Here is a 27,602-nt window from a genome sequence, read left to right on the forward strand (position 1 = left end):
ATTTAACCTTAAAATTACTGTATATGTGCCTACAACATAGCCTATGACTTGCTCTAAGGAAGACTTGAGCCACTGCATCAATTTAACCTTGAGAAACCATAATGACAAAGAAATGATTAACAACTTACCTTTCAAAAAATGCAATTCCTAAAAATAGAATATGTTCATAGCACAAACACACAATATATATCTAATAATACTAACTCTTAAAAAAATAAAACAGCTTTACAAACTAATATCTAACTAGATTACCATGTGGCAAGTGCTAGCATTCAACTATGATAGACTAAACAAAGGGAAAAAAAAAAAGACTACATCAAATAAGATCAAAATTATCAATGTTCTAGTCATTTTATACTCCTAGCATATTAGATGCATTTGACATCCTCAAATAGAAAAAATGATAATAATAATTCAGGGATTTAAGAAATTGACACATTAAAGTATTAAAAGAATTAATCTACATACCTTTTGCTAATCAAGCATAATACAAAGCACAACTTATTAGTCATGCTAACCAATGCAGGATCTAAATGGTGCAAGAAAAATAGCCAATTATCCTTGCATTCAACTCTACAATGGTGACTGCAATTGGAAATAAGCCATTATTTCCATCAAGAGAAATGGCAGCAAGTAGAACACCCCCATATAGCCCTTTGAGGTGGCAACCATCAATTCCTAAGAATGACCTACAACCATTGATAAAGCCTTTCTTCATAGCATCAAAGCATAAAAAGAACCTCTTCAAAGTAGGATTAATTCATTGTAATGTACACATATCCAAAGAGCCTTTCTCTCTTCAGAGTTACCGCTAGCGGTACCTTTTTGAGTTGTGTGTTTTCCCCCTTCCCCCCTTTATTCCTTTTTGTTTTTTGTGTGCTTTCTTTAAACTAGTAAGTGAAGTCATCTTGTCCTTTTTAATTTTTTGCTCCTTTCTATAGCTTCCCATCATTCCTTTAGTTCCTTTTCCCCTGCATGTTAGTCGCGTGGCAATACATCCTTTCAAGTCAACTTCTGACCCTTGGATCCTTGTGTGATCTGCTCTATCTGCATTCCTTTTCTTTTTGGTGTTACTCTCACTTTGCCTTTTGCCTTACTTTTTCCCCCTGTTTTGTTGGGTTCACTTTGTCTATCTCTTCTCTTCACTCCAATCACTTGTTTCCTTTTCTGTGTTTTTCTCATTTTCTTTTTCTGTCTTTGTCATTTACTCTAAGTGTTCTCTCCTTTTTCTAGTTCTTGGGTTGGCCCGTTGGCACCTTGCTTCCAGTGCATGCAAGGTGTCTCTGTTACTCTGGGACCTATGGACAACAACATTGAAGCGAGAGAGTATGGTTCGATCGATAGTAGCGACACAAACTATAGTAAGGACATGTTAACAGAGGAGATGGAATCTGATTTGATATCAAGCGATGACAATGTACCTTTTGCTAGACACGGACCCATTATAAGACCTGACCAGGATGATGTTGCTGCTCAAAGGGAGTTTTGGAAAAGGTGCGCTATTGGCTTCCTTTTGGACTATCGAAAATTCTCGATGAGTTTCTTTCAAAATATTATTAATGCTGCTTGGAGACTTAGAGGACCAGTAACTGTGGTGGGTTGTGAATCATACTTCTATATTTTGCATTTTGAATATATTGAAGATCTTCAGCATATCTGTAATGAAGGACCGTGGGCTTTGGAAGGGGCTTTGTTAGTGTTAGAGAAATGGAGACCTAACCTAGTATTGAACCATCTTCACTTAAATTACATTTCAGTTTGGGTACAATTTCATGGTCTTCCTCTTGAATACCAATATCCAGAGCTAGCAGAGTACATTGGATAGTTGATGGGTATTGTGGAACAGGTTGATTGGGAAGATAGAATGCTTGGAAACATTAGGTTTATGCAGGTTAAGGTTAGGGTATACCCATGGTTGCCAGTTATCACAAGTTTTAACTTAAGAGCAGATGAAGGATCTCACTTCTGGATACAATGCCGATATGAGAGAGTACACAAATCATGTAATTGGTGTGGATTAATAAGACATACTCGAATGCGATGTACTCAGTGCATGGATGATATTGAAAGAAGCTTGTATTGACAAAGAATGAGAATTCAAGATCTTCATCAGGTTCAGTTTCGGTTTGATACGTTACAACCACAGTTTTCAAATGATCTGCACGCTTTTCATAGAAGATGGACAACACAAATACGTTTTGGACGTCTAACCCAAACTTTAGGACATGCAACACATTTTGACCCTTTTTCTGAGTTCCCTGATCCCAATACACCAAGTCCACCACACTCACCCCAACATCCCATACCCATCACCACACAACCACCAGAAAGTCACATGCAAACACCCAACCTTACTCCCCAAGCCAACTCTGCTCCTCAGCCACATCATAATGAATCCATACTTAATGCTCCAATTAATCTCTTAAACCTGAACAATAGAGTAGTACCTCCTACACCAGCAAACTCTTTAGCCTCAACCAATTTAATCCCTACCATCCCAGAGACAATTAATCTAGAGTCTGGACAGATTGCTACAAATACATTCTCCATAAGACCTCCTTAGGCACCACCGAAAAATTCAAATTTGACCTGGGCATGGATTGAAGGGAATGGCCTTTTCATCACCAATGAACAAAGTCGGCAGCAAGATTTTGAAGCATTGGAGACAGAGTGATACGACAGCGGTGTTGTTTAACTTGGATTGCTTGAATGAGGAAATGCCTAAAACTATGCAGCATCAACCTTGGATGAATGGCTGTATACCAAAGTCTTCAAATTCTTTTATTGAATCTTTAGTTCAGAAAGTTAACCGTAGGAGATTCAAATTTGAATTGGGGGGATCAAGCATTGGGCCGAGCCTCCTACCTGATCAGGCTGAGACAACCCAATCTCAAAATGTTGACCCAAATTGTACAATTGACTAGGAGATAACCCATGGTGCTGCTGTAGCTAACCCAAGCCCACATGCAATCCCCTCTAGTGCTAGCCCAACCTGTCACATGGAAGGAAGGGTGAGTGACTTAAGCACATTTGAATTGTTCACCTTAGGCCCAGGCCCACCTCTTCCTAATAATCTAAAACCAACACCCTTTGCCAACATCGTACTTGAGGAGGATATTCTATCTGAGAATTCAAGGAAACGAATTAGGAAAGAGATAGAGAGGTTTGGGAGGAATATTAGACAAAGGCTTTACTGTGGATTCTTTAACAAAGAAAGTCAGTCAGTTATTAGTACCCTACAAGAAATACAACAAACATCTATTGCACCTACTGCCATTGTTGAATCAGAAAATGGGTTCTAGGAAGCTGGCCCTCAGCAGCTTCCTGAACAGCCATAAGGGTCTTGAATTTGAACTGTAGAGGGCTGGACAGAGGGATACAAACCCAACATTTTGTTTTTGATGGAAACTAAACTGGACAGAGGTAAAGGACTGGATGTTTTGAGAAAGTGTGGTTTTTTGAATGGATGAGAAATCCCAATGGAAGGTTTCAATGGAGGTCTTTTGCTAAGATGGTCGTAGGAGCAAAAGCTTGCAGTCCAATACAGCTCGAAGCATATGATACACTCAGAAATGCTAGATCATAAAGGTACTCCTCTTTCTATAACTTTCATTTATGGGCAACTTGATCATACTAAAAGGGAAGAGGTTTGGATAGAGCTTAAACACCTCAGGCACATACCCAGGACGAACTGGCTCTGCATTGGGAATTTTAATCAAATCCTATCCCATGAGGATAAATATGCTTTTAATTCTAGGAAGATTATTGGAGTTGATTTTTTTCAACAATCCTAAGTGAATTAGAGTTGTGTGAACTTGAGGCGAAAGGTCAAAAGTACACATGGATGAATTGTAGGGAGGATGAAAGCTTTGTCATGGAAAAATTGGATAGGGCTTTTACCACTGTGGATTGGATCAATTTTTATCCACAATATGTTCTCCATAACCACCCTATCATTAGGTCTGATCATGGTGCTATTTTCCTTGATTTAGAAAATAAACACCCTTTTAGGAGAAGACCTTTTAGGTTTGAGAAGATGTGGGTTACTCACAATGAGTGTCAGCATATAGTCCAAAATGCCTGGGAAGTGACTGTTAATGGGTTAAGAGCATTCCAACTTCAGAATAAATTGACAAATCTTAGGAAACAGTTCATTAAATGGAACAAGGAGGTGTTTGGAAGGGTTGAAAAGGAAATAAAGACCAAACAACAACTCCTTCAAAACTTGCAGGACGCCATTCACAACCTAGAGGATGTTAGGAGGGGAAAAAAACTCAAAGAAGAGTTAGAGGACCTGTTGTTTAAAGAAGAGATTAAATGGGCTCAAAAGGCTAGATGTGATTGGGTTATTCAAGGGGATAGGAACACAAAGTATTTCCAAATTGTTGTTAAACAAAGGAGGGCCAAAAATAGGATTGTAGCCTAAGGAAAGATGATGGCACCTTGACTGAGAATTTTGAGGAAATTGAAAGTATTATGGTATCTCATTTGAAGGATAGATTCACTGAAACAAATCCCAAATCAGTTCAATGGATTCTTGGTGAGTTAAAACATCTTCCTATTCCCAAGTTGACCCACCAATAGTTACTTCAACTTGAACAATCTTTTACAAATCTTGAGATTGAATTGGTAGTCTTTTAGTTGGGCTCACACAAGTCCCTTGGTCCAGATGGCATTCCAACATTTTTCTACTAGGAGTACTGGAGTATAGTGAAGTAGGATATTCTAAATTATGTTCATGCTTTCTTCCATTCAGGCTCAATGTTGAAAGCCCTAAACAAAACTTTTATTACCCTTATCCCTAAAGTGATGATGTCAGAGGATGTCTCTCAATTTAGACCAATAAGTCTTTGCAATGTAACCTATAAGATCATATCCAAGATAATGGTTAATAGGTTGAAACCTTTAATGGATAAACTCATATTACCATACCAAAGTGCCTTTATACAAGGTAGAAATATATCGGATAATATTCTCCTTGCACATGAAATTATTGACACTTTAAGAAAAAGAAGGGTAGGAAAAATGGATATGAGGCATTCAAAGTTGACATGTGCAAAGCTCATGATAGGGTAAGCTAGAATTTCCATAAGGCTGTGCTGCTATTAATGAATTTTGGTAGTACTTGGGTCCACAGGATCATGGAATATGTTTCCTCAATGCAATATGCACTTCTTTTAAATGACAGTCCTACTCAGGAGTTCCTTCCAACTAAAGGAGTAAGATAAGGAGGTCCAACCTCCCCATATTTATTCCTGTTTTGTGCCAATATTTTGTCCATTTCTCTTATGTAGGCTGAAGGCCAAAAGAAAATTAAAGGAATCAAACTAGGTAGAAATGGGCTCTTCTTTACTCATCTTTTATATGCTGATGATTCCTTATTTTTCTTTCAAAATGATAGGAACTCTTTGAACAATTTGAAGGGCATAATCCTTTAGCATTGCTCCCTCTCGAGTCAAAGCATTAATTTCATGAAATCTGATTTGTATTGCTCTCCTAATATGCATACTTTTATTCAGGAATCCTTAGCCGATGCATTGCAAGTTAATTTAGTTCATAATCCTACCAAATATCTAGGTCTAAATTTCAAATTAAGAGGTAGAAGAGTTGTAGGCTTTGAGGATTTGGTAGAGAAGCTTCAAACAAAACTTCAGGGTTGGAGTGCTAAATTGTTGTCTCAGGCAGGTAGAGCAACTCTAATCTCAGTAGTTTTGCAGTCTATGCCATTATACACCTTCTCCTGCTTTAAAGTACTAGAGACAATCTGCAACAAATTGGATGCTACCATTAGAGATTTCTGGTGGAGGCATAGAAATGGTAATAGGAAAATGCATTTAATTGGATGGGATAAGTTTTGTACTCCTAAGAATAAGGGTGGACTTGGTTTCAAAAGATTCAGTGCTTTCAATTAGGCAATGTTGGCTAAACAATATTGGAAAATTCAATGTAATCCTAGCTCCCTACTAGCTAGAACCTACAAAGTTAAATACCTCCCTAGGACCTCTCTGAAAGATTATACTCCTAAACCTTACCACTTCTAAACTTGGAGAGCTATTGCTAACCCTCAAGATACTGTACTGCATGAAGGAAAATGGATAGTGGGAGCAGGGCACCAAATACCTCTCAATCATCCAGATTGGTTTCAGGCTCCAAGTCATAAGTTAAGGGAGCTCAATTTGACCAATGGTATAGTGGCTGATCTTATAGACCCAAATTCTAAGGCCTAGAATTGTAATCTTTTAAGGAAATTATACCCATACCCCACTTGTAGAGAGATCATGAAAACTCTTATTTCTAAAACAGATTCTAACCTTGAATAGCTAGTCTTGGAGCATTCCTCTTCAGGGAATTATCAGGTGGCTCAAGCTTACTCGTTTTTACAAAAACATCAACCCACATCCAAGAGAAATGGAGATACAAGTGCTCAATTGTCTCACTCAAATTGGAAGCTCTTCTGGAAGATCAAACTACTTGCTAGAATTCTTACTTGTGTTTGGAAAATTATGCAAGACAGCTTACCTGTGTTTGAAATTCTTCAAAGGAGGGGGGTTATAACCTATGCTAACTGTCTGATGTGTGATTCAGTGGTGGAATCTACCTCTCATCTCTTCCTTCAGTGTACCTTTGCAAGAGCTGTCTGGCATGAATCTGCTCTTGCTATTAGAACAACAGAACTTAACATCCTCTCAGTGAAACAATGGATTTGGAACTATATCAAGACTAATGATATCACAGGCAGCACGAAAATGGAGCTTCTTTAGGCTATGTTCTCTTTTCTTTGGTCAATTTGGAATCATAGAAATATGGTTTTCCACAAAGGAAAGGTCCTTAATCCTATAGAAGTTGTGCTAATGTCCCAATCTCTTATTTGCAGATACAGAGAGGCATTTCAATCCCAATAGAGTCAGAGACAAAGATTCAAGCCAAAGTCAAGTATCTCAATGCTTACTCAAGGTGGCTACAGCCAGGAATTGTAGAACAAAAAGATGTGGATTCGCTTTTGAAGCTAGGGATGGACGGCAATCTTCTGTTTAGTGGTGGTGCTAGCTATGGAAAACCAACTCAACACCTTGCAGCCCAGGAAGTTCTAGTGGAGGCTCTGCTTAAAGTGCTTGCTTTGGGTTCCCACAGAACCGTTGTAATGACTAATGACAAAAGATTAATGGAGCTATGCAACAACCAAAGAAAGGCAACCTGGTTGGACCAAGCCTTGGCTATGGATTTGTATAATCTTCACTAGAAGGGTCTGGTCACACATTTTTGGTTAGTACCTAATGTTATGGTAGGCCAGATTTTATTTTTAGCTAGGACAGCCACAAGGTTTCCTGTTCAATGTTTCCAGCAATATATGTCTAGTAATAGCTTTACAATGTAGCTTGGTTAATTGTTGTACTCTTTGACTTCTTGCTTTTTAATAGATGTTAACTCAGTTTTATCAACAACAAAAAAAATTCATTGTAATGTCAGGTCTCTCGTACTAAATCTTTGCTTTACTGCCAGGGTTGGTTTCCAAGACCACATTAGCATATGCTGGTATTTTCTTATAAGACCTAGCATGGTTTCCATTACCCTTTTCTCTAGCTTTTCTCTTTGCTAGATATAACCTCCATTAGCTTACTTGAACTCCAAACCTCTTTCACTTAGATCTTGTTGCATACTAGAATACCTTAAGTCAGGGTCAGCATAAAGTTTGCTCCTTAATTTCCTAGCAATCCAAGTGGAGGTTGCATTTGAATTTTTGGAGGACCTAATACATGTGTGTTGTGAATTGTAGGTTTTGATCCTAAATGTGATCTTATTGGGTGTTATAGCAGCATGAATCTGCCATAAACATTCATCATTGGCACATGTGCAATCATTGTAGCTTAATCATTCTTCACCCTAACAAGTTCAAATCCTTCTTGAATTTCAAAATCCCTTGATGCTTCCCTAAACTTATTCACATTAGTAAATACCATAACATTTTCTAACCTTATTGAACCTTCTTCTACAATGAAACTTCTTCCTTGAATAGCCCTATCCACATGAATATGCTCTATGTCAACATCAAAATCGAACCCATCCTCATGAACTTCTTTAGAGCCATAGTTTGAGAGGCCACTATCCTCACCTTCAGAATTTTTCTCAACCACAGACTCATCTACTTCATACTTACTATCACTGTCAATTTCATCTTCACTTCGCCACTCTTCATCAGAAGCACTAATATGAAATTCTTCTTCAAAATAATCAAACTCTACACCCATAGGAGCAAGAATATCAAAATCCTCTAGAACACTAGCTAATGCCAACAGCATTTTATTAATAATCTCTTTCCCCTTAACAACATTAATGTCATGGCTAAAATTCATAGCAGCCCCTGCCAAAAGTTCGTTGCCAAAAATGTCACTAAAATTAGGATCTTTAGATAAAGAAGTCATACCAACTATAGCTTGTTCTTGAGTGGGTTGAGAAGTAGTGCGTTGAGGCTCATTAGGTGCAAATGAAACATGAATGTGAATTTTATGACACCCTTCATCTTCATATTCGTCAAACATATGTAGCATATTAGTATCATTATTCACATTAATGATGTCCCTTGAATTTAGTATTTCAAACTTGATGTTGATGTTTGCACCTATGTTTGTAGGCAAGTCCACAAGTATAGTCTCTAATACATCTTGACACATATCCATATATGAATACCGATTTTGATCAACATTGTGAATGATCGATGATGTTGGACCATGATGGACAAGCAAAGAAAACATAGTTGGTGTTGCTGCCATTGATTCTATTACGCAAAGTTTGAAAAAAAAAAAATCCAGTAGTTAAGATACAAAGCGGCCTTGAACACACTGGGTTTCTTGGCTTAAATTAAAATTAAAAAGGAAAAAAAGGAAACAACAAAACACTCTACAACTGTTACGTGAATAGTATTTAGATATTTTGCATAATTTTAGGATCAGAACAAGTTGTTGCATGATATTAGGATTTATCGCATTTGTGTTTGCATTTTAATAGGATAAGGGAATATGTTAGTCATTTGATTGGATTTATTGAGGATATTTCAGAATAAAATTTTATTCCCCATTAATCAAGCACATGTGAATCAAGGATCCATGAATCTAGCAACTACACCAAGCGTGGCAGCCAAAGTCAAATATGTGCTAAATAAAGGGAAATACTTAAAATGATATCATTTAATCAAAATGATGTTCGTGATGAATAAACTTTGACTTTGATTTTTCCTAATATGCAGGGGTTATCTTGTATAAAAGTAGCAATAGTTTATTGGAATAAAATCATTAGAAAAACCATTTATGCAAAAAATTCTATTGAGGTCAAGGATTTCTTAGTTGATCCTAATTTCTTTTTAGTGTTTATCTTTTAATTTCCATAAAGATCAAGTTCTTTACAACCAAAACCTATAACTTAGAGAGAGAAAAAAAACCCAAGATTACATACCAAAAGAGTCGAAATTATCAAGCAATAGGGCCAAGTTGCGAAAAGTGCAACCTACAAAAGCAACCAATACAAAAACTAAATCAATTATTTTTCAAGTAATTAATAGTTTTTCCATCACAATAATTTTAGCTATATTTTGATATCAAGAACTAATTTGTACCTCCCTTTAGATTAAAACTTGCACAGAAGCCCTCTGTCTCTTTGTTCAGTCTAATTTTTTTTTTTTAAATGAAAGTCTAAATTCTAACTCTGATGAAGACTAAAGAGAGCCATTGAACCAACCATGACTTGGGTTACTCTCTTTTGGTTTATATTAAGAGCACTTATTGCTCTTGGGAAGAGCAAAAAATGATGTAAACATGTTGGAGTGTTGGACTAAAATATGATGATCAGAGGTGCATTTGGGCTAGCTGGATCAAGGGAGATTTGTGGGGTACCCTTTTCTGAACATGCAGTCTTGGAAATGGAAAAAAAAAAAAAAATTTATCTAGATTTTGTTTTGCATGGAGTGAACAAAAAATTGTTTGTGTTTAAGGACCAAAATGGCTGTTTTCCAATTGCCTTGGATGGGTTTGACATTAACCTCAAGGTAGTTATCTAGAATTTGCCCTTTTTTTTAAATTTTCATTTATTTGATTGCACAATATGACTTTATCGAAATGTGTGATACCCTAATTTGATTGATTGTGTGATGTGTGTGGGTGTGTGATGAGTCCCACATCGGGTATTTACTAGGTTGAACTGGGTTTTATTAACAACTGCAAGGAGCCTCAATTATAACTAGTCATTTTGAGGTATAACGCAGATGTGGCTAGCGCTTTTCCTTGGGTCGTTACATATGGTATCAGAACCGGCCTGCTAATCCTGTGTGGGCTCGGATACACTACCTCACAAAATGGGCCCTAATGAGGACGTTAGGGATTTAAGTGGGGGAGATTGTGATACCCCAATTTGATTGATTGTATGATGTGTGTGGGTGTGTGATGAGTCCCACATCGAGTATTTACTAGGTCGAACTGGGCTTTATTAACAACTGTAAGGAGCCTTAATTGTGACTAGTCCTTTTGAGATATAGCGCAGATGTGACTAGCGCTTTTCCTTGGGTCGTTACAAAATGAATTGATGGATCATGTCTAGAGTCCCAAGTACACTAAAAAAAGTTTGGAAGTCAAGCAACGTTATGACAATGAGAGATTTTTGGAGGTGGTGATTAAGGGAGACAAAAAAATGAGGGTGGGGGAAGGGAGGGGAGGGTGGCTTGGAATTACGGAAAAGTGAGTTTTTTTTTTTTTTGATAGGTTTAGAGGGGTCTTTCATTCATATTTAAAGGTTGGGTCATATTAATAGATACTTTAGGGGCTTAGGACATTTGTTAATGGATCATTATAAGAAAGTTTTAATACCACTTTCATGATTTTTTTTTTTTTTAAATTTCCATAAAAACTTTTAAAAATATTTCTTAAACCAATACCCTTAAAGCATTCGTTAACTTTTTTCATAATGGTTTTTATGTTTCATATAAGTTTTTATTAATAATTATCCCAAAGGCTCCTAAGACCATTTGTTTCATACAAATTTTTATATTTTTATCTTTAATTTATAAATGCTACTTGAGAATTTTGGTAAATCCTAGTCCTACTCCTAGATCCTTTCTCCTAATCTTTACCTAAGACTTTTAGAAGAGTAATCCTAGAGATACAAATTGTTTTACAAACTATTCATGTGATGAGTAGTTATTGGTAAATGAAAAATTGATGTTAATTATGGATCTAAATAAATCTAGTAAGAAGTTGACCACATCAACCGTTTGTAAAAATGTTATAAAATAATTTATGACTGTAATATTACTCCTATTATAAATAGTTATTGTAACATATACACACTCTCTTCAAATAAGCGTTAAAAAACACCTTATGGCTTATAGTTTTTATGTATAGTTTTTTAAAATGTCACTTTTTATTACTTAATTTTTTTAAATAAACTTTATTATTTTACACCATTTAAATAGGATTTATTTTTATTTGCACTTCCAAAAAAAAAAATTGCTTATTCAAATAATTGATTTTTTTTCCTTCAGAGAAACTTATCAGGGTTTGTTTAGTTATATTTCTCTTTTAATTTTCACAACACTTTTTTACTTGCACACATTTTCCTTGTTAAAACAACATTCAAACCGCCCTCAGTTTCTCAAGAAAGAAAAAAAAAAAACTCAACCTCCTTCCCCAGAAGTCACCGAACCCAAGTGTAGTCTCCTTCCCATTAATCAAGCTGAGATCAATCCTCCTTCCCCCAAAGTCAACGCAGATCAGTTTCTTAAAGTAAAAGAAAATCAACCCAATTCCATCGTCCTTCACAGACATGCCTCTGATGGTTGAGAGAGACAAGCGTGTGGAGAGATGGTTCGGGAAGAGAGAGTCTGAGGTAAATAAAACAGTAGTATTATTTTTAGTTTTTTAGATGAACTTGAAATTTTTTCGGTGTTAAAAAAAAAAAATCCAATAACTTGCACGAAAAAAAAAAACAAAAACAAAAACTTGCACGTTACCGTCAAATTCAATAACTAAATTGACAAAGAAATCTCGTACCAATCAATCGTTGTCTTTCTTATTCTGAAAGATATAGGGTCTATTTGGTGCGTGAATTTTAACACAATAACTCACATTTTAAATAATATTACATACATTTTTATACTTTTTCACCCATACGTATATTAAAAACACCCAAATAACATAACTCAACCTACTCTACCAAACACATCCATAATAAATAAGAGTGATAATTTGTGTTCACATGTTAAATTCGTGTCGTATCAATTTTTAAGTTCTGAAATCTTGTACCAATCAATCGTTGTCTTTCTCATTCTAAAAGGTATAACAATTAACAAACTAGTTCAACTTCAACCTAACTTTCTTAATATAAAAATCGCCGATTGTAGATAAGACATAGAATTGAGCAAAATCAGTGTCTAGGGCCGTTTGGTATATGTGTTTATACGCATGTTTTCAGTTTTTAAATAACATTACACGCATTTTTATCCACTTTTTCACCTATACATATTTTCAAAAAATACAAACAACATTACATTTAGGCTGTTTAGTACATGTATTTAAACACATATTTTTAATTTTTAAATGACATTATATACTTTTTTATACACTTTTTTTACCTACTCATATTTTCAAAAAATACAAACAAGTAAGTTGTTGACGTGGTTCTTACTTTTTTTTTTTTTTTTTTTTTGCCTTTGACGTGTCTAGCTTTGAATGGACCATTTGAACAACATCTCTCCGTCTCGGACGGACCCATTGTCTCACACTCAAACCGCGTTGTTTACCCGCAAAAGCAAATTCTCTCTCCTTCTCTCACTTCAAATCCCATCGTCTATAAAGCTAAGCTCTCTCTATTTACAAAAACCACTTGTAAACTTTTTTTCTCTTTTGAATTTGATTTTCTAGGTGCCATGGATACCCCATTACCTTTCTCTAAATTATCCTTTGGATTGATTGATAATGAAGATTCGGCTGGAGCTACACCCAAGTAAGTATCATATACTCATTTCTAAGGGATACCCAGATGCCCTTTAACATTTCTTTACACGTCTGGATTTTCAAAAACCAATTTTTTGCATTTTTTTTATTACATATTAGACCTTTTTTTTAATTAAAAATGTGGTAACTTTGCTTTGTTCTAAACTAGGGAGAAGGTGTATGTGGTTTTAGTAGCGAATGGAAGCTTCAATCCTCCGACTTATATGCATTTACGCATGTTTGGTAAGTTGGGGTGTGAGTTTCTGATTTTGTTTTTTCATGTTTTTACTTTTTGTTTTTGTTGTTTTTCTGTAGATAATTGAGGGTTTTATATCTGTTTAGACGCTGTTTTTTGCTGAAAGTTGTTTGAAGTATAGTTGTGCTTAGATAAAGTGAGGCTAAAATGCTGTATGTAAGCAAATAGGCTAAAAAGTTAAATGAAAAAGTTGATGGTGGACAAACTCATCCTTAAAATTATGTGGTTGACTCTATGGTTATTGCTTTAAATCATGGCAAACTCACCCTTAATTTTATGTCGTTGGCTCTATGGTAGTTGCCTTTTATCATCAAACCAAAACATCAATGGATGTCTTTTTGGTGAAGAGAGGATTCGATTCCAGTCCCCTATTCAATGACGAGACTTTACCAATTGAGTCAATGGAACCCAATTCTTCTTTTTACTTGAATGGCTATGGTTTTAGGGACATGGGTGATGATGGGTGTGGTGGGGTTTTTGATGATCTAACTCAAGAGTGCTAATTGGGTTATAATTAAAGACTTTAGCTTTAATATATTTTTTTACCTATTTGGCTATGTTATTTGTCAAGTGAGGAACTAAATCAAGTACATGTGTTTAAGGTTTCTTGGGTTAAAAAACATTGGGTACATGTGTAACTCTCCAATAAAAAGAAAAATAGAAGTGTTAAAGATTTAGATACTCTTATTGATTTCTGGGGATTTATTGTGTGGTAGTGATGTACCATTGTCCCTATGACTTTACTTCTTTTGTTAGCACTTGGAATATCCTAGGATTTGTTTATGTTTTGTATGCCATTTAGAATTTTGTAGAACTTCTCCAAAGTCTTATTTGCAACATTTGATAGAGAGAGAGGTGAATAATTTCATAAGTGGTAGGTTGCTGTATATGGTTGTGGATGGGCATACGTGACTTGGTGCTTGTGCTCATTAGCCGTGCTAGTAGTGGAGGCAGTGAGTGTAGTCTTGTCATATCTCTATGGATTGATGGTGTATCAACTTTCCTTATAATTTTTTTTTGATAGGTAAAAATATGTGCATTCAAAAAAACACTACTTTATGCAAAAGACAAAAGGCAGAGAGATAAGTACACAGGGAAGAGAAAAAGAAAAAGAAAAAAGAGGAGAAAAAACTAAGAACACATAAGAGAACTAAGAAACGTAGGGAGAGATTCACTAGAGGTGAGTCCCCAAGCCCTAGACCAATCAAACAGAGTGCCACTAAGAGAAGCCAAAAGCTGGTCGTCTGAGCAGTGATGGTACCATGGCACATGGAGCATTGTCTGGTGGTGGTTGATATGAATTTGTACATGATAGGCGTCATGTATTTGGACTTGCTTATGGATTATTATTGTAGGCTAAATCATGTTTTGTAGAAGCATAAAGGGATTGGATTTTGGTTCCTTGTTTGTTGATTCAGACATGGTTCTTGTGAATTCTTACCTATCTGCAGGTTACGTGGGGCTGCTTGCAGTAAGGTGTAAGGAGTGATGGTATAGAAGTGAAGAGGAGTTCAGATGGTATGCCATGGATGGCGGGGGGATGGGTTTGTTGATGTTGGTAGTGACAGGGTTATGGCATCAGTTGTTGTGCTCTGATGGCTGGCTTCATTTAGGAAACTTAATGAATAAACTATTTTAGGTTAAACTTTAGTATGGACTAGTGTGCCCAACAACAATTTATTTCAAACTAAAATGTGCTTAGTATTTTGATAAGAACCTAATTCTAGTGGCAAAGTGAGCTCTAAAAGGATAGCTGCTTTGAGGGTTGGGCCTCCAAGGACAAGAAAGATTTAGAGAGAGATAGAGAGAATTAGAGAAAAGAGGGAACTTGCTTATACTCTACTGTTATGATCCTTACAGCAGTGGCAGGCAGCTATTTAGGCTTGCCTTAATATGTACAAGCTCAGGAATTCCCTAACTAGATAACTAATCTGCTAACAGCTAGCCTAATCGATCACATGGTAAATGCTATTAAGCACGTGGGTTCTAACTAGCATTACTTAGACAACTATACAAGAGAGTTACAACCAATAGACTAGTATATCAAGGCCACAAGATTAACTACCAACAAACATAACCAGTGCTGCACTGGCATGCTTGCTGTTACTGCCTAGGCTTTACTGCTGCAGTCTCTAGACTCTACTGTCTGCTGCTTCCAGCTACTTGATAGACTACTCTAACTGATTAGTTGAGCTCTTCACTGCTACTATACTGAGTGAGATAGCTGCTTAGTTGCTAATTACATAGTTCACTGCATATCTTGATAAGCCACTGCATATCTTGATAAGCCACTGCATAGCATAACTCTTTTAAATGCATATCTTGATAAGCCACTGCATAATTCTTGTAAGTAGGCAGGGCAGGGTCTTAACATATTTGGGACTATTATGGCTGTTCAAGCCTACTTCAGGAATTTTTTTTTTTTTAAAGCCTACTTCAGAAATTGGTCCTCAAGTTAATGTTATTAATAAGTTGGGTTTTGGAAACAAAAAAACTGCAGTCTCTTTTTGGTAGATTCAATTGGTTGGATGTTTTTCATATTTACTCATCAAATTTCCTTGATGACCCTGATTCTGTTCTCATTAATTGGTAATCCATCAAAGATTGTTTTTTGATAGGTAGCAGAGCTGTTCTATTAATATTATATAAACAAAAACTTTATGTTCACAATGATAAAACACAAAGGATCAACAAAGTACAGGAATATTAAGTGAAAGATCTAAGAGAAGCTAGGAACTCAAAAATGGAAGAACATTGTGTTAAACCCCAAGCTTTGGACCAATCAAAAAGAGTGATCCTTTAAAGATGTCTTACTATTTGTTTGTATAAGAATTGTTTTATTATATTGGGCACTGTTCAGCCTTACTAGTACTTCACCCATTTTGTGGGAGGAAGAGATGCCATTTGTGCTAGGCTCATTGGCTATTGGCTAATTTGTGAATGTAGTTCTAAGTTACAGCTGACAAGATGTTGAGCCAATTGTTGAATAACAGCCATTGAAATGGAAAAAATTGATGCCCCCTCAGAAAGAACAAAACTCTGATTACTAAATATATAATTGCAACTTAAATGTAGAACTCTGTTACTAATTGTTATAATAATACATACATATTTATGCCTACTTCATTTCTTTAATGAAGTAGTCTTCTCTTAATACAGTTTTTCCTACTTATATAAAAAAATAATAATACATACATACTGGTAATGAAAATTGTAGCTGCGATACTTTGCTTGTGAAATAGACTTGATGATGTATGTTGCACTGCATGTTACCAATACTATCAACTTATTTATGTAATCATGTTTAGATTTATAGTATTTGTTAGTATTTAGACCTTGTTGATTTTGATGGGTTCATGGCAGTTAGATAAATAAAATCTATATCGGATGTACTAAGTTCTGAACTTAACTCATCATAATTACTAGCAGCATTACCTGCTAAGTCATTGTTTGAGCATTGCAAGAGTGTATAATCAGATAATAATTTAGTAGATCTATTTGTTTTTTGAAGTGCCAGATATTATTTTATATGTATGAAATGAGAAACACTATAATAAAGTTGTACACCTCACACTGTCTTCAATGAAATTGTATTTGCGTAAATAGATTGAAGTATATGGTGGCCATTCCTTCTTCTGAAAACTCACATGCTGAGATTGCTATCACTTGTTGTCTTGGGTTGGCTAATGAAGGTGCTTGTTGTTGAAAATTTGTTCTCAAAACAAGTAAAATTTACTTTCCTCTTTCATTTTAACTGTGGTACCTCAGCAAGATGATATCTTTCTCCATTTATTGTAAATGAACCCTTCTTGGATATCATTTTTAACCTGAATTCTGACTAGTTTCATACAGAAAGATCTCATTTTAAAATTCGTGTTCATGAATGGTGAAATTTGTGGAAAGTATTTGCTGTTCTATTTAAATGTATATATGAATTTGATGGAATGCAATATTTAGTTTTCATAGGTATAATGTTGATTTGATTACTTCCAATATTGTTCTTAGAGCTGGCAAGAGATGCGCTGAATGCAGAAGGCTATTGTGTTATTGGAGGTTATATGTCACCCGTTAATGATGCATACAAGAAAAGGGTATGTAGTTGCTTGTATCATATTGATAGAAATCTAATTTGTAGAGTAGCTTTTGTCAGCAAATGGATGTCTTTCACTTTTTACACATTTCTTAAAACATTAAGAGAGGGTTTGGATAGAGATTATTTTTTCTGCGTTTACTTTTTTGCGTTTTGCTTTTTTTTTTTTTTTCTTCGTTTGCTGCTGCGGTGGGGGACAAATGCACTGTGCGCGTACTGTACTTGCACTGTTCATGTACTTTTTTAGCAATTTTTTATTAAAAATGGGTCCCGCAACACTATTCACACATTTAAAAATTATTTTGCTACAGTGTTTTCAGTTTTCAGCAATAAGTTCTATCCAAACGGACCCTAAAGCAAATGGTTTAGGAAGTGAGTTATAAACCTCAATTTATCCAGGACTTCTCATCAATTTCTATGCCTGAATTTGTAACTATCTAACAACCCTTACTCCCCCCAACCCACTGGGGTGGGGTTTCCCAATGCACACTATGTGCTGGGATAGAGAAATTAAAACTACTACACACACACATATATCCAAACACAAACATTGAGAGGCACTTTCCAATTTAATTGGAGTACTTATGTGTAACCTTATCCATTTGAGTGCTGCCTTGTAGGGACTTTTTTTTCCTGCACAGCAGAAAATGTTGATACTATTATCATTTGTCATGATTGATAGATATCTCATATCATCACTCATGGGTTACTTGATTGAATTTGTTTCTATTAAGTTATTCTATGTTTTAGTTATCACCATCCTGCCTTCATAAATTGATATACCCCCTATTTTTCAGTGACTAAATATCAATATAGTGTAACAAAGCAGTAACTAGAGTATTTTCGCAGGGCCTTTTATCTGCTGAACATCGTCTACAGATGTGTCATCTGGCGAGCAAAAGTTCTGAATTTGTAATGGTTGACCCATGGGAGGTAAATTACTCCCTCTCTCAAGTTCTTTTTTTTTTTTTTGCAATTTAGAGCTGATGCTTGCTTGAATAGTACTTTGTTTCATTTTGATATAAATGTGTTCTCATCTTCAAGTGTAAAATTTTACTATGGTCTTATCTCATCATGTTTTGCATAGTTTGAAATTTAATTGTCGAAGCTCTAAACTCTTGTTACAGGCAAGACAAAGTACCTTCCAACGCTCTTTAACTGCTTTATCCAGAGTTAAGAGTATTTTATGCGAGAGTGGGGAGGTACCCAGAGGTATGTTTAGACAAAATGGTATCTTTTATTTGCTTTTGAATGACTAGACTAAATAACTGTGATTACATTATCTTGAATCTTTTTCTTCTGCATATAAACACATATACAGATGAGCACTCATGCACATTCACAAATAAAATTTGGATGGCTTTCATTTTAGGAGATTGGGTCAGGAATGCTTTGTCATTTTATATTTGGATTTGTATGGTTGTTGAAAACACCCTTTAAAAGGGAGGCCTTCGCGGTTGGGTTCAACCAATGGGAGTGAAAGAATCTGGGGAAGGAGAGGGGAAATTCTACCCCTGGTGGGCAGCTTACTATCACCCTTAGTCCTTAGATTGCAAATATATTAGTTTGTGTTACTAATTTTGACTATATATTTGTATTAATGACCTTGATTTATTATGTTTAATGAATTTCTTTTCTAACCTGGGTCATATTTATGTGTTTTCATTGTTGGTTTAGGCAGAATAACATTAACTTGCTTTTCTCCTGATTCTAGAATCCCTTAAGGTTATGCTTGTCTGCGGTTCTGATCTGCTCCATTCTTTTGGCATTCCTGGAGCGTGGATTCCAGACCAAGTATGTACTCTCAACACATATTGGTTCATACGAATTAGGTGCTTATAATAAGATAAATAGTGTCCTTGATATGGGGATACTACTGTCATTTAATTCTCATTTGCTATAGAAGACAATGACATGATCGTGAAATTTGGATATATTTAGTTCTTTAGTTCATGCAAGTGTAAAAATGCCAGTTTCATAAAAAGGTAGTGTGTAAGTTCATGTAGAAAGATTTATTTAAATGTTTCTTAATATCAGGAGCATATACTTGAGCTGAAATGCATATTGTAAAGTTAATCAGATGTTGAATTTCCTCGGTATGCAGATATGAAGTCTTTATGGGATATGGATCAAACCTTTTTGAATTGATCTATAATTAGTTGCCTTGGATTATAATGTTCTATAAATCTTGTTATTGTTCTCCAGGTCAGGACCATATGCAGAGATTATGGTGTGGTTTGCATTCGCAGAGAAGGACAAGATGTTGAGAAAATTATCTCTGATGATGAAATTTTGAATGAATACAGGGTAACCAGAATATTTGAATTGTTCCCATGTTCCTTGATGTTTTTTCAACTTTGAAGTGCAATATATATCATGTCGGTCATTGTTTGCATATTGATTATCCGCATTTTTGCAATTGACCAAATTCTGGAAATCATCTGAAAAGGTTAATGGCCTGTTTGGATGGAGGGGGGAAGGAGGGGGAGTGGAGGGGAGTTAGCTAAAAATAAGCTAATTTTGTACTAAATCTACTCTACTCTACTCCCCCTCCTTCTCCCTCAATCCAAATAGATCATAAAAGTGGTCCAAATTTTCTCATGCCTTCAGATTTGAATCCTTTGTCTCAATTGTTTTAATTTATGGCTGCTTTACAATCCTTTGCTTGCTGGTCTACCCTAAACGTTACAACTCTAATATTGAATTTTTCAGGATAATATTAAAGTTGTGGATGAGCTTATACCAAACCAAATCAGCTCAACAAGAGTAAGGTAAAAGTAAAGCATATTTGTTTATTGCCAATATAAAGATGAATTTAACACTGAAGGTTTTTTGATAAAAAAAAATTAAATTTATATGTATCTCAGGGACTGCATTTCAAGAGGGTTGTCGATAAAATATGTGACCGCAGATGAAGTGATTGATTATATAAGAGAACAGCATTTGTACCTGAACTCAGATGATAAGTGATGATCTCTTCATCATCATATTATACCGTACATAATTGATCATCATTTGTAATAACCATAGCATAGGTTATATAGTGCCATGTGCCTAATTTATTTTAATTAATACTGGATAACTAATGATATAGATATGTATTATATATTCAAATAAATTATTTTGGATTAGGAATTTAGGATTAAGACTAGTTTTATTGATAGATAATAGGTATTTTTTATTATTTATTTTTATCTATTTGGAAGTTTGTATAAATTCAAATGTTGACAATCAATAAAAATAGTCATGAATTTTGAAATAATAGGCTGTACGTCTGAACTTTCTTGAAGTGGTCTAGTCCATTAAATTGGAGGCCTTGGTTTTCTCTAAACAACCAATATAAACTGTGTTCATAGCACATGGTATCTTTCGAGTAAAAAAGTCTTGTTTGAATGCATGCAATAAATGTGTTTGAATTTGAAAGTCCACTTTCTGAATTTTTTGGTCATAAGTTTTTTACTACAATTCCGTGCAAGCTAACTGGACTTGACTAGTGTTACAAGCTTATTGAGGGCATCCCATTCAAGAAATTATTTGATATGATGGAATATGATCCTCCCAATCAATACAATTAAACTATTATGGATTTCTTTTGAAGCAACTATGGTGGATTTTAGTGACTGTAAACTCTATAAAATTAGCAGTTGTTTAATGGATGGTTTCTTTTCATTGATTGGGAAGACCACATGGCTGTTCTCACATTGTATTGAATAATTTCTAATCTCAAGCTTTCTTAAAAACATCCAGAATTTACATATGATTAACACAATGGCTATAGGCTAAAGCATCACTAACAAAGAACCTTTTAATTGTCTTTCAGCTCAAAGAGATTGATCCCAAGATGAAGGATTAACTATCTCTGAGCCATTGAACCAATGACTATAATTCATCTTTATGTGAAGAGTAAACAATGGTTTAATAATGCAGGCCCAAAAATTTGACTCAGACAACTAAAAATGTTCATCAAGGACTCAATAAACATTTATAGGAACTAGAAATCCGTTGTAATTGAAAATCAAAAGGACTAATAATCTCTCTCAACAAACCCATCTCAGACAAAACCTTTAACTATAACAGTATATAAATATTAAGTTCTTATTGAGAATTGCCACTCCAGAATTACTATCACTACCTATTCATTTGAACTGAGCATAAGGATCAAAGCTAGGCAGACCACTGTTCTGAGCACCGGCAGAAGAAGAAGACCCACCACCCATTGCAGAAGCATCAAACATACCCGGGTGATGGGCCATCGGAAAGCCCGGCCCGTAAGGCGGTGGGCCTGGCGGCACACCAACAGGCCCATAATCCATGCTACGCTTAAAACCAACATAAGGCAGCTGATCAACTCGCAGATTGTTGCGCTCATTCTCTGCCTCACGGTAGCGGTTGAGGTACACAGTGAGTGGCTCAACATAGTCATCAAATCCCAGCTTCCCCATTGCCCAAAGCACGTCCTCCGCGGTCACAGTCTTGCGCTGCTCACGCTGGCAACGCTCGTTGGCCTCACCGGTGATGAAGCTGATGTATTCGGACACACATTCTTGGATGGTCTCCTTGGCATCGTCCGATATCTTTGCATGGGATGGGAGTATGCGGCGCATGATGCGTATCACGTTGGCTATAGGCATGTACTGGTCTTGTTCACGTATAATGCATGGGTGGGCACGTTGATTTCCACTGCTAGTGTTGGCATTGACATTGAGATTAGCATTGGCATTGGCATTGTTTGTGTTGATGTTGGTGATGAAGTTGGGTATGTTGCTGTTTGGGTTGACAGGCAATACTAGCCTCGGAGCTGAAATGAAACAAACACAACATTGTACACTCATGAAAACCTCAAAAAGATGTAATAATAATGATAATAATAACAATATAAATATACATATTTACAATGATAGTGTTACTTGTACAAACTCTTGTATTTAACTATTTATCAATTTTTAATGAAATTATTTAGTACACATAATTAATTATACTATTCTCTTGCATTAAAATGAATCTTATATGTAGATCTCGCACATGAAATTCACCTTTGTATGAGAGAAATATGTGATACACAAGGTGTACCGAATAATTTCCCCATATCTCATATTAGGTGATTAATATCACATTCAATTGTTATGTCTATCTATATTAATCTATCTATAATTTTAATTTAAAATTAAAAGTGGAATTAAGAATTATTCTATAAATACTTGGTGTCCACAATTTTTCACATATATGCGGGTCCTATATGCGAGGCCGATCTATAAGACCCATCTTTTAATGAAAAAAAGATCTTGTATACCAAGTGCATTTGAATAATTTTACCGGAGATAAAGAGACGTATGAATAAACATTTTTTTTTCCTGTCTATGTCAATTATATTGGCGTCCAAACTTAAAACACATCTAAAACCAAGAACATCCATTTTGGGACACACAATAACAACAATAAGACAGTATAAGAATTAGTAGTTCTTACAACCGCTAAACACATAAGTAGAAAGCACATATTGATCGGTCTTTTTCTCAAAAGGAAAAATAAATAAAAATTTAGTCCTTGAAGTCTTCAACTCAAAGACCAAAAAAAGAAAAACGCAGGAAAAAGAAAGGAAAACTACCTTAGCCTATAAGAAGTCCAAAACCGAAAGAAAAAAAAAAAAAAAGAAGAAGAAGAAGAAGAGAGAGAGAGAAGAAGAAGATTGTGTCAAGAAGTGGGGGCATGTGGATAACTTATATTAAGGGTCTGTTTGGATAGAACTTATTTTGCTGAAACTGAAAACTGAAAACTGAAAACACTGTAGCAAAATAATTTTTAAATGTGTGAATAGTATTGTGGGACCCATTTTTAATGAAAAAGTTGATGAAAAGTGAAATTTGTGGGACCCATGAACAGTAATTTTGTGTACTGTTCATAGCTAAAAGTCAATATGTGCGGCTGCTTTAAAAAAAAAAAAAAAAAAAAAAAGTCTCCAAAACGTGGACGTGGGCTGGACGTGAATCCAAACGCCCTCTAAAAGTGAGTGTGATAGCCATAGGTCATGCGTCACCAACCGAGCCTTGAATAAGCCCAATAGCTCTGGTTACCTTAATACTAAATATTAGACTAAAAACGCAAAGAGTGGTTCTAAGACTACAAACTATTCTATAACTTTTTACCACAATTTTAATGTGGTAGATTATGAGTGATGTTTATCATTTACACATGAAAAAACAAAAACAAAAAAAAGATTGTGTCAAGAAGTGGGGAATGTGGCTAACTTATATTAAAAGTGAGTGTGGTAGCCACATGTCACGCGCCACTGACCAAGCCTTGAATGAGCCTAGTAGCCCTGGTTACTTAATACTAGATATTAGACTAAGAATGAAAATAGTGGTTCACAAATTATTCCATAACTTTTTACCATAACTCTGATATGGTAGATTGTGAGTGGTGTTTATTATTTACTCATAAAAAAAATAATAAAAAAAGAAGAAGAAAAAGAAGAAGAAGAAGAAAAGATTGTTTCAAAAAGTAGGGACATGTGGCTAACTTATATCTAAAAGTGAGTATGATAAACACATGTCACACGCCACCGACCAAACCTTGAATGAGCCTAGTAACTTTGGTTACCTTAATACTAGATATTAGACTAAGAATGAAAAAAGTGGTTATGAAATCACAAACTATTCCATGATTTTTTATCACAACTCTGATATAGTAGATTGTAAATAGTGTTTATTATTTACAAATAGACTATTTTTTTTTCACCGATCACACTCTACCGCATCACAGTCATAACAAATAAATTATGTAACAAATAATTTGTGGTACTACATTTTTTTTTTTCCGAATGAAAAAGGTCTAAAGCAATTTATAAAAGAAGCATCTCCATCACTCAAATTTGTATGTTTCTATAACCAACACGATGAACCAGACAAAAATCCCACCTGGAACCAAAAAAACCCGACACCTCACGCGCTTGCATGACCCAAGTGCCACTCCAGGTGGGTTCCACAAAACCACTGTTCAGATTCTATGATTGGACTATAACTTTTATTTTATTATTTTTTGAAAAGAATATTCTTGGACTCAAACTATGTTAAGAAAATATTAGGTTTGGCGGGTCAACCGGGTCGGGTTTAGTCAATCCCTAGCTCACAAAATGATCCCTTAAGATTTAATTTCTTATATCTAATAATATAAATTTCGTCACGTTATTATTTTTAAATTTATAACATTTTATTTGAATTATTAAATGAATCAAAATAGGGAATATCAGTATCTATGAGTCTGTGACACATGGTTAAGCATCTACATGGCTTATGAGTCGAACCTATATCATTATCTACCATTATGAAAAAGACAGAAATCAATTTAACAAATCTAATAATTCCTAGTATGTACTAAATAATGGATCTAATTATTTCTTGTAAATATTATTATGAAGTATTATTCTAGTAAAATATCATAACTTAGCAGATCTAATAATTTCTTGTATATATACTCTATAACGAATTTAATAATCTCTAATATACTAATAATGAGTACTACTCTACTAGGAAATCTTAATTAGCTAAGGCCAAACTTGAGTCTCTCCATCTCTTCCATGTCAATTGTCTCCTGTTCTAGGGACTTGGCTAGCCTAGTTTGGTAATATTAACCTAATTTGGTATCTCGTCATCTTTCCAACAAAAACGCTTAGAATTTAAATTCGTCCTTCTCATTAAAATAAAAGTATATAAAAAAACAAAAAAACTCATTTGGGTATAATCAATGTCCTTTTTTCTTTTCACGAAAAAGGTAATGGAGAAAGAATCTTTTTTCTTTTATTATTTTGGTAAAATGTAGAAAATATCACACATTTTCAATGCCTACATTCAATTAAGTTTGTTTATATGCCTAGAACAGAAAACAAAAACACATAAGTAGTTTATTTTTAAAGAAATTTTCTTTAAGAATATATAAAATGGTACAAATGGGGTTTATAATCACTCTTATTATCCAGTAACTAAACAGAATGGACCCACTTATATAGATTGTAGGCCCTGAGCCCCAAGAGTCCTGCATGTGTGACACGTCATTAAAATATTTTCAAAAGGATAAATAGAATAAACACAAAACTGGTTCATCGCATTTTCATGGAAAGAGACTCAAACAATGGTAAACAAAGGAAGACTTAAAAGAGAGACCCTTTTGAGCAAGCGTTACAGTAGAAAAAGGTTGCAAAAATGGACTATATCTTTCTTTTATTTTTCGACCCCCCCAACCCTGAAAATCAGCTAGAAAACAATGTTAAATTTTCTGATAAAATTTTTTTTTAATAATACCCTTACATATATAATATATACATCCTTTATTATCAAGAAAAATAGAGAGAAAAAAAAAAAAAAGGTCTTTGGGATTAATCGGCATTGCCTCTCTCTAAAGAGTATAGCCAAGGTTGGAACCTTGCAAAGGATATCAAGAAGAGATTGTAACTAAAGAAGCTTTAAGGACATCAAGCCTATTTGCTGACTTTCACTCCCTCTCTCTCTATGAAGAGGAGGCCAACTTGTATGGTTCTAAAAAGAAAAATTATGTATATATAATCAATTATTAGGGAAGAAGAGATTTGAACTTAAACGTCTCCATTGGAAACAAAAAAAAAAAAAAAAAAAATCAGATGAACTACAGGGTTATGGGCAAAAAGAACCAGTACTTTATCAATAACAAATATTGTGGAAATCTTAATTAAAGGCCAGAACAATATATATATATATATAGAGAGAGAGAGAGAGAGAGAGAGAGAGAGTTCAACAATTGAAAGTCTTGTATCTCAGTGGTATTATCTGGTCTCTCAAAAAGAAAATCTGGGTTTGAATCATTCTGTCCCACTTATTGTAAACAAATAAAAAAGAAATAGATATAACACATGCATGCAATATATAAAAAATACGAAATAAAATAAAATAAAATAAGGCCTATAAATTTCTTTGATCAAGCAATGTAAAAATGCAAAACACACACATAATTAAACAAAAGAAAGAAATTAAAATCAACAAAAAAAAAGTCATTATATATTTTATACTTTACCAGAACTTGATTTTGCATGTCTGTTGCCAAAGTGAGGGAACTCAGCTCCACGTTCCATAGTTTCTCTTCTTTCTCTCTCTCTCTCTCTCTAGACTTTTTGACAGTATTATATATATATATATATATATATATATATATATATATATATATATATATTTCTTTTTTCTAAAGCTTTGTCTTTTGAATGGGCAGTAAGACCAGTGCAATGGGACTCATAATTTATAGACCTCGCTCCTTATGGTGGAGTCCAAGTGTCAAAACCGGCGTTTTCAACGAGGTACCTAGTAATGCCGGTAGTGATAGCCCCTGTGATTGGCTGATGGGGTTGCCTTTACCGGCTGTAACAGGTGGCCAATCAATAACCCCATGTGTAAGACTTCAATAGCCTTGGCTTGATTACGAGGCCATTTGTGGCTAAATGCTCTTGTTAATCAATGCTTCTTGTTTAATGACACATCTAGCCATAAAGAGGAGTGTTAATTTTACTTAATACTCAATTAATGAGGTAAAATGAGAAGTGTGCACAAATGATTTATTACTACACTTTTCTTAGAGGAAATATTTAAAAAAAAAATTTGAGACTATTTGGCTATTCTTAAATGTGGTCAAATGGTTTTTTTTTTTTTTTGACTTAGCAAAATGATTATTGGTTTATTTAATATTAGCATGGTGACTTTCACAACATCTTGGACCACAAGTTATGATATTGATCTTTGTCATTCTCTATTTTGAGTTATTCATGAAAATAATGGAACATTTTCCTCATAATTTTAGAAATATTTCCTTTCTTTTTGGGAGAGGGCTGCATTTGAAGTTTTTAACTTATGGCTTTCTTTTTGTACTCAAAAATAGCCCATTATGAGAGCTTGTATGTGTAAAAGATGGTAATATAAATTATGCTATTTGGGGTTATAAGGAAATAATGTTCGGCGTTATCTTAAGTGAACATTTTTATATTCTGTGTCAAGTAAACTTGTATAAACTCATTAACCAAAGTGGGAAGCTATTGGCATCTCATGTGTTATTGTAATTCTTGTACTTTTGGTTCAATCTTGAAAGATTTTTCCATTGACATGTCTCATGTGTTATTCATAAAGATTATTGTGATTTCATGGTAATGAGTTTTTTATCTTACCTTTTCAGTAGTAAACAACTTAGGTTTTTTTTCTTTTTAAAAAAATAAATATGCTTAATAATCATTTATTTACTTGCCATCCACGTGTTGTGACTTCAATACTTAATA

General features: G+C 34.7%; 1 protein-coding gene and 1 pseudogene across 1 annotated transcript; one reads left to right on the forward strand and one right to left on the reverse strand.

Annotated features, from left to right (window-relative positions):
* Window positions 1–12,794: 12,794 nt before the first annotated feature.
* LOC142638253 (nicotinamide/nicotinic acid mononucleotide adenylyltransferase) lies at window positions 12,795–20,582 on the forward strand. The gene is made up of 9 exons (XM_075812273.1): window positions 12,795–12,984; window positions 13,144–13,217; window positions 17,236–17,321; window positions 18,170–18,253; window positions 18,448–18,532; window positions 19,035–19,114; window positions 19,526–19,627; window positions 20,033–20,091; window positions 20,188–20,582. The coding sequence occupies exons 1-9, from the start codon at window positions 12,908–12,910 to the stop codon at window positions 20,288–20,290; spliced, it is 750 nt and encodes a 249-aa protein (XP_075668388.1). The 5' UTR covers window positions 12,795–12,907; the 3' UTR covers window positions 20,291–20,582.
* A 441-nt stretch (window positions 20,583–21,023) lies between these two features.
* On the reverse strand, window positions 21,024–22,156 carry LOC142641611 (nuclear transcription factor Y subunit B-4 pseudogene; annotated as a pseudogene).
* Between the last annotated feature and the right edge of the window lie 5,446 nt (window positions 22,157–27,602).

This window comes from Castanea sativa, chromosome 6, assembly GCF_040712315.1.
Source record: "Castanea sativa cultivar Marrone di Chiusa Pesio chromosome 6, ASM4071231v1".
Lineage (NCBI taxonomy): Eukaryota > Viridiplantae > Streptophyta > Magnoliopsida > Fagales > Fagaceae > Castanea > Castanea sativa.